Genomic DNA, 14995 nt, shown 5'->3' with positions numbered 1-14995 from the left:
CAACATCCAAAGTATCACAGTCAGGAGCCCATGAAATACATGCCTTCTTCTATCAGGCTTGATCAGAGTGTTGTCCTTGGCCACATCAATGTCCTAGAGCTTCTTCACAGCCTGTTTGATCTCGTGCTTGTTGGCTTTGACTCCACAGTGAACACAAGTGTATTATTGTTTTCTATTTTCTTCATGGCTGACTCCATAATCAGGGGAAATTGATGATGGCATAGTGGTCAAGTTTGTTTCTCCTTGGGGGGGTGTTCTTTTTTTTTAATTTTTTATTTTATATTTTTATCCCCAGGGGTACAGGTCTGTGAATCGCCAGGTTTACACACTTCACAGCTCTCACCATAGCACATACCCTCCCCAAAGTCCATAACCCCACCTTCTGGGGGTGTTCTTTTGAGGATATTTGGGCTGCCTTCAGAGATACAACAACAGAATGTAGGTGATCTGCCGATTGTTTTTGATGACCGTGGATGACTTTCAAGAAAGCAGCACTTTCTTGATCTTCTAAGCCTTTGACTTGGCTTTGGGCTTAAAAGGGGCAGTGGCTTCCTTGTCTTTGTTGTCATCTTCATGGAAGGGTGAAATAATTTAATCCACAGAATCTAAGGCAGTATGCTTCCACTATAACTTAAAACCTAAGAACATTTATTTTATTTAAAGAATTCTCATCCTTTTCTCTTATGATAAGACTATAAAAATGACCATAATTTATTGCAATTCCTGCCATCAAGAGATGCAGTCTGTTCTACTCCTTGAATCTGGACTGAATTGTAAATTTTCTTTGTACCACAGAATGACATAGAAGCCACATTATACTAGTTTGAACCTGGGCTGTCAAGGCCTCTGTATTCTTTTGCTTGCTGTTTGTGGGACCTTTGCCACTGCTACCACGTGAACAAGCCTGAACTAGTCTGTTGGAGCATGAGACATCACATGGAGACATCCAACCATCCCATTTATTTATTTATTTATTTATTTATTTATTTATTTATTGGTTTGTTTGTTTTTAAGATTTTACTTATTTATTTAAAGTACATGACTGTGAGTGAGCAGGGAGAGGGGCAAAGGAAGAGGGAAAATAACCTCAAGCAGAATTTGTGCTGAGCGTGTGGAGCCCAACACTGGGCTCAATCTCATGACCCTAAGATCATGACCTGAACCAAAATCAAGAGTTGGATCCTTAAGTAACTGTGCCACCCAGGTACTTCTCCAACCACACCATTTTAGAATAGCCAATCCTCGGATGCCAAGTAGCTACCTGCAGATGTATGCATCAGCCCAGCTGTGATTAGTCAAATCTGTCCCTGATCAGCAGAACCACCCAGTCAAGCCCAACCTAAATTCAAAAGCCACATTATCATAAACGAAGTAAATGGTTGGTGTTATAAGTCCCTAATTTTTTGGGTGGTCCATTACACAGCAAAAACTAATTGTTCTCAGTCCATTATAATTCTTTACTGGAAAGAGTAAATTTTTGGAACACTGCCATCTCTGGGCCAATATTAAACTTATGACTCCACAGTCTATGTTTACTGAGAATTATGAGCACTTGTTAAATACACTTACCTCAATGGGATTCCTATAGAAAGACTCCTTTCCTGAAGATGGGAATGACATGCCAATGATACGCTCTGTAAGCCAAAATAGTCACTACTATGAATGTCATTATAAAGTGAAACAATATATGAGAACTTAACTTATATACAATTGGACTCCTTTTACATAGAAAAGAACTTTCTGGATTAAGAATGATGGAGAAAAAAGCTACTTCTCAGTATAATCAAGAAAACATATTAAATTATCTGCTATAATGACCGTTAAACTCACACAGTGTTCTTAAGACTCAACTGGTTCCCACCATATGGGACAGATTTGTGTTGACCAGTGGTGAGAATTTATTTCCTAAGTATATAACAAAAAAAAAAATGAGAAATCTGGGTTCCAGCAATGGTGGGAACTCTCAGGGTGCCTTCCAGAGTTCCTGACTCAGAAAACTGAGATCTCTTATTCTCCAGAGTTTCTGGAATGGAACAGGTCTTTCTGAAATCCTTGTACCCCAGAAAAACACTAGAACTCAAATTCCAAACCAAACAAAGGGAGCTAACTGGAAATCCATTCAATTTCCTGGAAGGTAACCAAGCAGCCCTGATTTGAGAGGACAATGCAGATTTTCCATTGTCAGGGATAAACTACAAATATGTTGTGCCACCATAGTGGCTCATGTCTTCATGAATAAAGAATGCTTTGAAAGAACATGGCTCAGACAAAGCAAGAACAAGATGAACATATTTACTCACACACCAGAAATATTTGATGTTAATACAAGTAAATCAACAGTTAAACTTTACAAACCGGTAATATAAGTGAGGTCTAGGTCAAATCCATCCTTCCTGTACCGCCGTTTGTTTCCTGAAACCTGAGAGTTGAAAACAATCATTAACTTATGAGATGAAAAATCATCATAAAAATAAAGAATATTATATAGATATCTAAAACTCTTGTCAGTATTTCCTGAAGCAAACATATTCTGAATCATAAACATATTTTGCCTGCTTACCATCCTTCTGGCCAGCTGTTCAAGATGTCTCTTTTGATGAGCCAGATGAAAAACTCTTACAAGAATGACAAGTCGTAGAGGTCGAAAGAAAATTGTCAATCTAACGGTAAAGAGATTCATTTTTGCTTTAGAAATAGGATTTTGTCAATATGGATCAAGCCTAGAGCTGTAGTTCTTAACCAGGGGTGATTTTGCACACACCCCCCCCAACCAAGCCTCCTAACCACCCCCCTATAGGATACTTGGCCATGTCTGGGGATATTTTTGGTTGTCACCCTGTATGAGGGCATGCTACTTGTAGGTAGTGGGTAGAAGCCAGGAATGCTACTAAACACCAATGCACAGGACAGCCCTTATAACAAAAGAACTCTGGTCCAAAGTACCCGTAGTGCAGAGGTTGAGAAACTCTGGGGGAGAGAAATAGTTATATGATAGACTTAGAATTTGCGGATTGAACTTTTGTGATTTAAGATGAGCATTTCCCCATCATTTTAACATCAAAACTTTCTTCTGTCAAAATGGTTCTTGTTCACCTGTGTATTTCCCATCAGTAACGAGGCTCACTACAGCTGCTAACCCATTATCAGGCAGGCAGCAGATCAAGATATTTCCCAAGTGTGCTAGCTGGTGGCTCTCCTACCACCAGAAAAAAACATGATGGCAGAGAACTGGATGGTTTGAATATGTGCTTCTTTAACTTGAGTGTGCATATGATTCAGTAGGTCTGGAGTAGGACCTGAGGTGTTTTTCCTCTTGCATTTCTAGCAAGTTCTTTGGTGATACTGAGGTTGCCAGTCAGAGGACCATACTGGATCTAGTTATTTTATAACAACTCCAAAAGCCTATGATAGACATCACATTTTATTGGGACATGAATTGAATCCTAAGCTGTTGGGCTACAGAAAGGATCAAGATGTTGGGACTAATGAGTGAGCCACCCAACATCTATATCTCAATATACATGTTCCTTTTCTTCATTGCTACTGTAGCAAGAGGAAAAGCAGGGGAGAGGGGGACATTTTCAGTCTCTCATACACATTTTAGTTCCCTGATACCTAAACAGTTCTAATGTTGCCTCAGCTTTCTTCATTTCAGCTATACTGCAAAATTCCACTACCATGATTTTACCTATGTCACCTTGCTTTCTGTTCCATTTCTTCTTTCTGAGAGAAATCTTGGGAGTCACCCAAATTTTGGATATGTTCAAACTAGTGCTCTCTTGGTTACAGGAAAAACCCAGGGATTTCATGTGTAAGGAACTTGTAATTGAAGCTCAATGGGAATTCAGTGGGAATTTCTTTTTTAAATTTAAATTCAACTAGCCAAGATATAATACATCATTAGTTTTTGATGCAATGTTCAAGGATTCATTAGTTGCCTAAAATACCCAGTGCTCATCACATCACATGCCCTCCTTAATGCCCATCGGGAGTATCACAATGCCTGGTTTCAAGCTGTATTACAAAGTCGTGATCATCAAGACAGCATGGTACTAACACAAAAATAGACACATAGATCAATGGAATAGAAAGCCCAAAAATGGACCCTTAAGGGCACCTGGATGGCTCAGTGGGTTAAGCCACTGCCTTCGGCTCAGGTCATGATCTCAGGGTCCTGGGACCGAGTCCCGCATCTGGCTCTCTGCTCAGCAGGGAGCCTGCTTCCCCCTCTCTCTCTCTGCCTGCCACTCTGTCTACTTGGGATCTTTGTCTGTCAAATAAATAAATAAAATCTTTTTTTTTAATGGACCCTTAACTCTAGGATCAACCAATTTTTGAAAAAGCAGGAAAGAATCTCCAATGGGAAAAAAACATCTTTTCAATAAATGGTACTAGGAAAGTTGGACAGCCACATGCAGAATGAAACTGGATCATTTCCTTACACCATACACAAAGATAAACTCAAAATGGATGAAAGACCTAAATGTGAGATAGGAATCTATCAAAATCCTAGAGGAGAACAAAGGCAATAACCTCTTAAACCACAGTGGAAATTTCAAAATGTAGAGAAGCTCAAGTGAGTACAAGAGGCAAAGTCCCAACTTTCTTCTTTGGAGGCTCCATGGTCTTTATTCAGCTAAAGGTACTTAATCTGTATACCCTTCACTCTTCCCTAAATACAACCATCTTTTAGTTTCTAAGTATGTGGAAATTTGTCTAAATATTCATTTTTGGTAGCTTATTTGGTTCAGGATCAGCACATTCAGACTTCAAAAGATTATACAAAAGGAAAAATACAGAAAAAGACGCCCGCCTCCCAAAAAGAAAAAGAAATTAAACTTTAAGAGAAATAAACATAAATATCTTACCTGGGGGTAGTTTGAAGAGACTTAAAGTCAAAAAACATATAAATAATATCAATCAATAGAGTCATTACAATAATGACAGCATCCAAAAAGTTAAGTGCATCAGAAAAATAGTATTTTATCCTGTAGTATAAAACAGAAAATATTAATGTGTGCTGTCCCAAAGAAATAAAGATATTTTAAAAACACAAATTATTTGACTTATTTCATTAACAATTCTAGTTTAATGGATTCTTTAAAATGCATACTAGACTAGATTAAGGAGGAAAACATCCAAATTGTATCTTATTTTATAAATACAAGTGACAAAAGCATTAATATGGCAACTTAAGTATGGTAAGAGATAGAACCAAACCATTGAATAAGAGGCAAGCAATGCCTTCACGCATTGGGTGAGAAAGGTGGGCTGTTTGGCAATACTACTGAGCAACAGAAGCTAAATGTGTCACAGCCTTAGAGCAAGTGGGCTGTGAGGATTGTGCAGTCCAGTAATTTGGTTTGCAAACTCTGGCTTTGTGCCTACAGTAGAATCCCTGTAGGCTGGGATTTCCCCTGTAAAAGTTGAACTTCTAACCACTTTGCCTTTCTCCCCAACACTGGCTCCTTTAGCCAGGAGCACTGGTGCTCCAAGGAACTCTTCTTTGAATTCAGGGGTAGCTCCTCTAAGGCTCTGAATAACCTAGGGGTAAAAACTGTCCTTGGTTCTGAAGTAGGAGGATAGAAGTTCAGCAGAAGAGGAGACAAGTAGCCTTCTGAAATGCTCTACATGAAATGAGACTGGGGAATTAGTCCCTGACTCTCACTGTTGACATCTTCCAGGGCTTGGCCCGCTTCGTTCACCTTTTCATAAATCCAGCAAGCAAAGAAAATCAGCTGCTGCCTGACCACCAAGCTTTACTGATGGGATGAGCATGCCACAGATCTCTTAATGTACTTCAACATAAATATTCTTTCAACCCGAGGTAGGTGATTGTTCATGACCTATTATGTAGTATTGATACACTGTCAGATTTTATTTAGATTCAACTCTTGTTGAGATTTATATTCATAGCTCACACACATTTTCCTCTTAATAATGTGCACACAGAGACACAATAGTTGCCTGGACCCACTTTGCAATCTCTTTAATCTTTACCTGTTGAAGGATCTACAACATATTGTTGGAAACTAGAGTGCCAGCTGCAACAATAATATTAAAGCCCAATCCAGGAGAAATTAGAATTTGGATTGTTTTCTTGTTGACCATTCCTCCAAGGGGAATAGTTTTTCTTTTCTTTTTACATTTCTTTTTCTTAGTTATTGATCTAGTGTTCCATGATTCATTATTTGCGTATAACATCCAGTGTTCATTGCAATATATGCCCTCCTTAATACCCATCATCAGACTAAAACAACCCTAACCTCCTCCCTCTGAAACCCTCAGTTTGTTTCCCAGAGTCCATAGTCTTTCATTGCTCGTCTCCTGCTCTGATTCCACCCCCTTCATTTTTCCTTCCTTCTCCTAATGTCCTCCATGCTATTCCTTATGTTCCACATATAAGGAAAACTATATCATAATTGTCTTTCTCTGCTCGACTTATTTCACTTAGCATAATCCCTTCCAGTTCCATCCATGTCAATCCATGTATACAATGGAATATTACTCGGCCATAAGAAAGGATTAATACCCATCATTTGCATTGAGGAGAAATACTTTGATAAAGAGGGACACATTTGTTGGGTTGCCTTGGTAATTATTTTGGGATGTTGCTCATAGCAGTACAAAATAGCTTCACATGCTTTTAAACAATTAATCAAACTTACCCTTCTACATATGCTCGAAGAAGAACATCCGTCAAAAAAAATAAAGCAATAGCTAAAGAAATTGAATGATATTCCAAAGGAATATATGTTGTGCTATTAGCGACAATCAGGTCTGTAATGATGAGAGACAGATCCACAAAGACGAGCATAATTCCAAATATTCTACAACAGAGAAACAGAATAAAGATAAAGTGTTTTTTACTCTTAAACTTAGACTACATTTAGGCCAATGATATATACCAAAATGTCACTTGGGATTAAATTGTCCACTGGCACAGAATACTGTGTTGCCTTAGAATCTCAAAACAATTACTAAGTTTTTACCCAATGGAAGCAATTGTTAGAGAATTAAAATTCCCATACCAACATTTCATGTTATCATGCCCTTCTACAAAGGACACATCAGATTAATGCTTCAAGATAGCACAGGCAACCTGAATTAAAATTACATGTCTCAACGTGTAAAGTCAGCTTAAATGCGAAAATTTTTTAAGGGGCTTCTACCAATATCTCATAATAGATAGAATCTCATTTGTATTGCTAACTTTCACAAATTTAGCAATAAAAACCAAGTGAGAGCATGACTAACATGCCCTTAAAAGTCCACTTTGACTAGTAAGAGATTTTATCAGTGAGATTATATATTAATAGATGCTTCTAGCACAGTGCTGGGCACATGGGAAGGAATTCAGTTCCATAAATACATACATGATTGAACTCTAAAGTACTTCCTAAATCTTGCTTTCATATATTCTAAACACATTCTTCATAAGCTGATTACACTACTTGTATAATCTATGAAGATAAATTTATTAGTCCTCAAAATACTTTTTATAATTCCAATGCAAATTAAAATATTATAAATTTTTAATAATTTTTGTACTATATGGTGACTAACTGAACATAATAAAAATTAAAAATAAATTTTAATTTTAATTTTAAATACATTTAAAAGAAAGCAAGTATTTTGCGTGACTCTATATAGTGGCCGGAAATCTTACAGTCACATAGAGAAGTCCAAGTAGAATGCTTCCAGAATTAGGAGTACTTCTAGACAAATAAAGTGTTTAATACAAACACTTGGATTTTAAAAAGCATCCTTCATTAATTTACTTTTACAGGTAGAAAAAATATACTAATATGTTATTATCAGGCTTAGATACCATTTCTTTGCAATTCTTAATGTTCAGCTTAAACTAAAATTTCAAGACAAATTACATTAAATGAGGCACAAGGACTTTTTAGCAACATATTGACAGTGAAAATGTGCCCCCCTGAGGTACTTTATTATTAAAAATATTTAATGCTAAGTCAAGCAGAGAGAGTCAATTATCCTATGGTTTCACTTATTTGCGGAGCATAACAAATAACATGGAGGACATGGGGAGATGGAGAGGAGAAGGGAGTTGAGGGAAATTGGAAGGGGCGGTGAACCATGAGAGACTATGGACTCTGAAAAAACAACCTGAGGGTTTTGAAGGGGCAGGGGGTGGGAGGTTGGGGGAGCCAGGTGGCAGGTATTAAGGAGGGCACGTATTACATGGAGCACTGGGTGTGATGCAAAACAATGAATATTGTTATGCTGAAAAGAAATTAAAAAACAAATTTAACGATATGTGTAATTATCTCCTTTTCTAGGGTTTCACATACCTGAACGTGAGTGATGATACCAGTGAGTACAAAATTCTACTAATAATGCTGCTGCAAAAAGAAGTAGAAATTAAATTCCAGAGTTTCAAGTTTATCACAGATTTCTTCTAATATAGAATATAAATTTAGCCAATAACAAAGGACAATATAGTTTGAAAGTTCTTCCAAAGTTTCACAACAAAATGTTCTTTACCAAGATTTTCAATGTTCTGCTTCATGATTTTAAAACTTTCATATGTAGAATAAATGCAAATAAAACTCGAAACTATGTTTAGTAATATTTCCATTGCCTGTAAAGCCCCAGTCCCAAGTTTATGGTATTATTAAATTTGGGTTCATTAACTAAAGCAAGATAACATGGAGACAGAAAGGCAGGGTAGAAGAGATCAATGTTCCATCTCTCCCATTAATGAACTGTGGGATCCTGTGCAAGTCGTCAAACCTTGGCCAAACCTGTTTCTATAGCAGTAAAACAAAGCCCTTCAGTAAATGATACTCTTGTCTTATAACATTCATCTCTTGAAAAAAAGACACACAGGAACACAACACGTAATCATTAATGAGAAACACATTGGAGTGGCAAGTGCACTTTGGAGATACAGAATTTTAGTAAGATACATTTCTTTTTTCTTTTTTTTTAACAATTTTATTTTTTTATTTACATGACAGAGAGAGGGAGATCACAAGTAGGCAGAGAGGCAGGCAGAGAGAGGGGGAAGCATGTTCCCTGCTGAGCAGAGAGCCTGATTCAGGGCTCGATCCCAGGACCCTGAGATCATGACCTGAGCTGAAGGCAGAGGCTTAACCCACTGATCCACTCAGGTGCCCCAGTAAGATACATTTCAAAGGAGAAACACCCTAGAGACTGGACTCCTTCCATTAACAGGAGGAGGAGAAGTCTGTTTGATGGAGCCTCCAGCTATGCCTGGAGACAAGGTGAGCAAGTTATTGCCCTGCTGAAGTCTACAACACAGGACCCAAATTTCACCCCAAGTAGTATTAATGTGAAAGCAGTTCTTACAGCCTGCACCCAAGATTAGACTGGCCAATGGAGTGAACAGATGAATAGAACTGGGTCCTGCTAAAATTCAGTACTGATGAATGCTATTAGGCTAACCTGAGATATAAGAGCTCCCCACTGCCTGAAAATTCTCCCTCCCCCCACTGCGGTCACCACCTCTGCCCAGGCTTAGGAAACTGAAGCTAATGTGGACACAAAACTGATTGGCCAAAAGAGGGTAATTGCCCTGAGGCTGCCATTTTCTTAAAACACACCCTTCTGATCACACACTGAATGGATCTCTGGGTAGTGAGGAAATGTTACAATATTTCAGAATTTACTTGACAAAGTGACAATACAGAACCCATGCCTGACAGAATCACAAGGCATAAAAGGGAGGCTTTAATTCCCCTATTTTTTTCTGGGAAGGTGATGGAGTAAGAGGATCCTAAGTTTCCCTTGGACATTCCAATATAGTAGCCGTGTCAGTGTAACTAACCCAGAAAATGACCTAAAGACTGACAGAAGAGACCTTCCACAGGTCATCATAGAGAGGAGGCCACACTGAAAAGTGGAGGTGGGGTGGAGATACAGTGGGAAACAAAACTCCTGCTAAGACTAACTGCAAATAAGAGGGACCCCACAAACATGGAAAAGAGAGAGAAGGAGACTCCAGAGAAGTTACCCCAGACTTGGGGGACATGCAATGAGAATACAAGCCCCATAACATTTGGCTTTGAAAGCCAGTAGGGTTTAACTTTGTGAGTTTGTGCAACCAGCAGGACTTAATTCAGGGTACTTTAAAAATCAGTGGGCTTAGTTCTAAGAGAGCCAGAGGGCAATAGGAAACTGAGTCCCTGCCCTTAAGGAGCAAGAAAAACAAGCAATCCCACTGAGATAAGCATAGAAGCAGCAGTTTGAAAAGTATCTGGGGTATAGTGAAGGAGATTTATTTATTAATCTCAGAGTATGTGCTGGAGAGCAGTGATCTTTAGACTTCCCCAAGAACAAAAGAGCTGGTGGGACCATTTGCCCCCTCCCTAGCCTAGATAGCCTGGCACTTATAGGAACCAGTGAAAATACTTTACAGCTACCCTGCCAACAGCATGTCCCTTGCCCTTGTATTCTCCTGTGGATCTGCCACATCCAACATGCCCAACTTAGAGGGGCTGCCTTCAAAATGACACCTGCCCTAAGGATGGAAGGTAAAGGGAAGATAACTACACACACTAGTTCTACTGTAGTCCCAACAGCTGAACCTTATAATTGGCAGTGCAGGGTGCCCTGTCAATCAATGCATGTGCCACCCAAACAGATAGATGGGAGCAGGTATCTGATCAGATTGCCAGACGCATCTGTCAACAAGAACCTGCCAGGGGGCAGCACAGGGAGATAAACCAACAGTTTGGGGTCACTGTACTTCTGGTAGATGGGTTGGAGGCTGGTATCTCGTTAGTCTGCAGGTCTCACCTACCAACCAAAGCCTCTCAGCAGCACAGGGAGAGTGCCCTGAGTTCAGTGTGACTGCAGCCCCAGCAAACGAGTTAAGGGCAGGCATCTTGTCTGACTGCTGATACCACCCAACTGCAAGTCCACAGCAGTCCCAGACTGGCCCCTTGACAGCAGAGTGACCTAAGCCAGCCTACAACAGGCAAATTGTAGCCAACAGGCCATTGTAGCCAACTGGACTGAAGGAAAGTGAGGCTTAGCCTACAGCAGTAGAGTAAATGGAATCCACATAGGAGAAACCCCTGAAGCACCTGTTTCTGGTAAACAGGCACCACAGAACCTCTTCTTCATAAGGTTCCTACTTTCAAAGTCAGGAGACATAACTGACTTTCCTAATACATAGAAACAAACACAGGAAGTTAGTTAAAGTGAGGAAACAGAAAAATGTGTCCTAAATGAAAGGACAGGAAAAAACAAGAGCAAAAGAGCTAAAATGAGACAGAGATAAGCAATATGCTTGATTTAAAAGAAAAAAAAACTCAAATTAATGGTCATAAAGATAATTTCTGGACTTAAAAAAAGAGTGGAGGACCTCAGGGAGACCTTCAAAAAAGAGCTATAAAATATAAGAAAGAACCAACCAGAGGTAAAGAACTCAATAACCAAAATTAAAAATATGCTAGAGGGAATAAATAGAGTAGAGGAGGCAGAAGAATCAATCAGCAAGATGGAACATAGAGTAACAGAAAGCAATCAAGCTAAACAACAACACAAAAGAATAAAAATATGAAGAGGATAGGAACTCAGCAAAATCATCAAACATAATAACTTAACATTCACATTATAGAAATCCCAAAAGGAGAAGAGAAAGAAAAGGGGGCAAAATTTGAAGAAATAGCAGATGAAAACTTCCCAAATTTGGGGATGGAAACAGACATCTAGATCCAGGAGACACAGAGAGCCCCCAATAAAGTCAATACATAGAGGTCCACACCAAGATACATAACAATTAAAAAGGTAGAAGGTAGTGGTAAAGAGATTTTATCTTAAAGCAGCAAGTGAAAAATAAAGCAGTTACATAAAAGGGAAACCCCATAAGTCTATCAGCTGATTTTTCAGCTGAAACTCTGAGGCCAGAAGTGGCATAATATATTCAAAGTGCTGAGAAGAAAAAAACCTGCCCTTAAGAGCACTCTACTCAGCAAGGCTCTCTTTCAGGATAGAAGGAGAAATGAATAGTTCTTCAAAAAAAAAAGTGAAAGGAGTTCATTGCTACTATATCAGTCTTACAAGAAACATTAAAGGAAATTCTTTTTGTGGAAAGAAAAGGCCATTATCAAGAATTAGAAAATCATGAAAGGAAAATATTTCACATATAATTACAAACATAATAAGTAGTAAATTAGTTATAAAGCCAGTATAGAGGTAAAGGAAAAAGCAGTAAAATCGATTGCACCTATAAAAATCAGTCAAGGGATTCATAAAATAAAAGGATATAAAGTCTGACATCACATACATAAAATGTGGTGGGAGGTGTAAAAATATAGTGCTTTTAGAAAGGGTTCAAATTTAAGCTACCATCAATTTAATATAGACTGCTATATGCAAAAGATGTTAGACATGAACCTAATGATAACCACAAATCAAAAACCTGTAATTATGCAAAAAAATAAAGAGAAAGGAATCCAAGCATATCACTTTATGAACCATTAAGCCACAATTGAAGAAAGCAAGAGAAGAACTACAAAAATAACTACAAAGCAAGTAACAAAGGGGCACCTGGTTGTTTTAGTCAGTTAAGCATCTGCCTTCTGCTCGGGTCATGATCTCAGGGTCCTGAGATCAAGCCCCACATCTGGCTCTCTGCTCAGATGGGAGTCTGCTTATCCCTCTCCCCTGGCACTGCTCATGCTCTCTCTCACTTCCTTTCTCTCTCTCTCTCTCACTCTCTCTCAAATAAATAAAATCTAAAAAGAATAAAAAATAAAACAAGTAACAAAATGGCAGTAAGTACATACCTATTTATAATTACTTAGAAGGCAAACGGACTACCTGCTCTAATAAAAAGACACAGGGTGACTGAATGGATAAGCACAAGACCTATCTGTAAATGGTGCCTACAAGAGACTCATTTCAGATCTAAAGACATGTAGATTGAAAGTGAGAGGATGGAAAAACATTTACTATGCAAATGGAAGCAAAAGTCCAGGATAGCAATACTTAGATCAGAAAAACAGATTTTAAACAAAGACTGTAACAAGAGACAGAGACATAAACATAAAGGGAACAAACCAACAAGAAGGCATAATTGTATGCATCCAAATATAACCAATTAGGTGCTCAACCTAGGAGCACCTAAATCCATAAAGCAACTATTAACAGACATAAAGTAAGAAATTGAGAGTAATAACATAATAGTAGGGGACTTTAACATCCCACTTACATCAATGGATAGATCATCCAGACAGAAAATTAACAAGGTAACAGTAGTTTTGAATCACACATTGGACTAGAGGGACCTAACACATAGATTCAGAACATTCCATCCTAGAACAGCAGCATACATATTATTTTTGGAACATTCACCAGAATAGATCACATGTTAGGCCAGAAATCAAATCTCAAAGGATTCAAAAGGATTGAAATCATATCATGCATCTTTTCCAACCACATAGTACAAAACCAGAAATCAATCACAAGAAAAAAATTTCTTTTAATTTTTTAATTTAAAACCCCAATGTTTATAGCAGCAATGGCCATGGGTGCCAAACTGTGGAAAGAACCAAGATGCCCTTCAATGGACGAATGGATAAGGAAGATGTGGTCCATATACACTATGGAGTATTATGCCTCCATCAGAAAGGATGAATACCCAACTTTTTGTAGCAACATGGATGGGACTCGAAGAGATTATGCTGAGTGAAATAAGTCAAGCAGAGAGAGTCAATTATCACATGGTTTCACTTATTTGTGGAGCATAACAAATAGCATGGAGGACATGGGGAGTTAGAGAGAAGAAGGGAGTTGGGGGAAATTGGAAGGGGAGGTGAACCATGAGAGACTATGGACTCTAAAAAACAATCTGAGGGGTTTGAATTGGCGGGTGGGTGAGAGGTTGGGGTACCAGGTGGTGGGTATTATAGAGGGCACGGATTGCATGGAGCACTAGGTGTGGTGAAAAAATAATGAATACCGTTATGCCGAAAATAAATAAAAAATATGCTGAGTGAAATAAGTCAAGCAGAGAGAGTCAATTATCACATGGTTTCACTTATTTGTGGAGCATAACAAATATCATGGAGGACAAGGGGTGTTAGGAGAAGGGAGTTGGGGTAAATTGGAAGGGGAGGTGAATCACGAGAGACTATGCACTCTGAAAAACAATCTGAGGGGTTTGACGGGGGGGGGGGGGGGGAGGTTGGGGTACCAGGTGGTGGGTATTATAGAGGGCACGGATTGCATGGAGCACTGGGTGTGGTGAAAAAATAATGAATACTGTTTTTCTGAAAATAAATAAATTGAAAAAATTTTTTAAAAAGTAAATTAAAAATTAGATTTTAAGCCAAAGACTATAATAAGAGATGAGGAAGGACACTATATCATACTCAAAGGGTCTGTCCAACAAGAAGATTTAACAATTTTAAATATCTATGCCCCCAACGTGGGAGCAGCCAAGTATATAAACCAATTAATAACAAAATCAAAGAAACACATCAACAATAATACAATAATAGTAGGGGACTTTAACACTCCCCTCACTGAAATGGACAGATCATCCAAGCAAAAGATCAGCAAGGAAATAAAGGCCTTAAACGACACACTGGACCAGATGGACATCACAGATATATTCAGAATATTTCATCCCAAAGCAACAGAATACACATTCTTCTCTAGTGCACATGGAACATTCTCCAGAATAGATCACATCCTCGGTCCTAAATCAGGACTCAACCGGTATCAAAAGATTGGGATCATTCCCTGCATATTTTCAGACCACAATGCTCTAAAGCTAGAACTCAACCACAAAAGGAAGTTTGGAAAGAACCCAAATACATGGAGACTAAACAGCATCCTTCTAAAGAATGAATGGGTCAACCGGGAAATTAAAGAAGAATTGAAAAAAATCATGGAAACAAATGATAATGAAAATACAACGGTTCAAAATCTGTGGGACACAACAAAGGCAGTCCTGAGAGGAAAATATATAGCGGTACAAGCCTTTCTCAAG

At 38.5% G+C, this 14995-nt stretch overlaps 1 protein-coding gene across 1 annotated transcript in view; it reads right to left on the bottom strand.

Moving 5' to 3' along the window:
• LOC116574089 (phosphatidylinositol 3,4,5-trisphosphate 3-phosphatase TPTE2-like) overlaps positions 1–14995 on the bottom strand; it is a 772466-nt gene that overhangs the window by 719062 nt on the left and 38409 nt on the right. Inside the window, 6 exon segments of the mRNA XM_032314613.1 lie at positions 1570–1634; positions 2356–2419; positions 2561–2660; positions 4869–4988; positions 6669–6830; positions 8319–8369. Coding sequence (XP_032170504.1) covers positions 1570–1634; positions 2356–2419; positions 2561–2660; positions 4869–4988; positions 6669–6830; positions 8319–8369 — 562 coding nt within the window.

This window comes from Mustela erminea, chromosome 15, assembly GCF_009829155.1.
Source record: "Mustela erminea isolate mMusErm1 chromosome 15, mMusErm1.Pri, whole genome shotgun sequence".
Taxonomy (NCBI): domain Eukaryota; kingdom Metazoa; phylum Chordata; class Mammalia; order Carnivora; family Mustelidae; genus Mustela; species Mustela erminea.
This window is presented reverse-complemented; position numbering and strand designations above follow the sequence as displayed.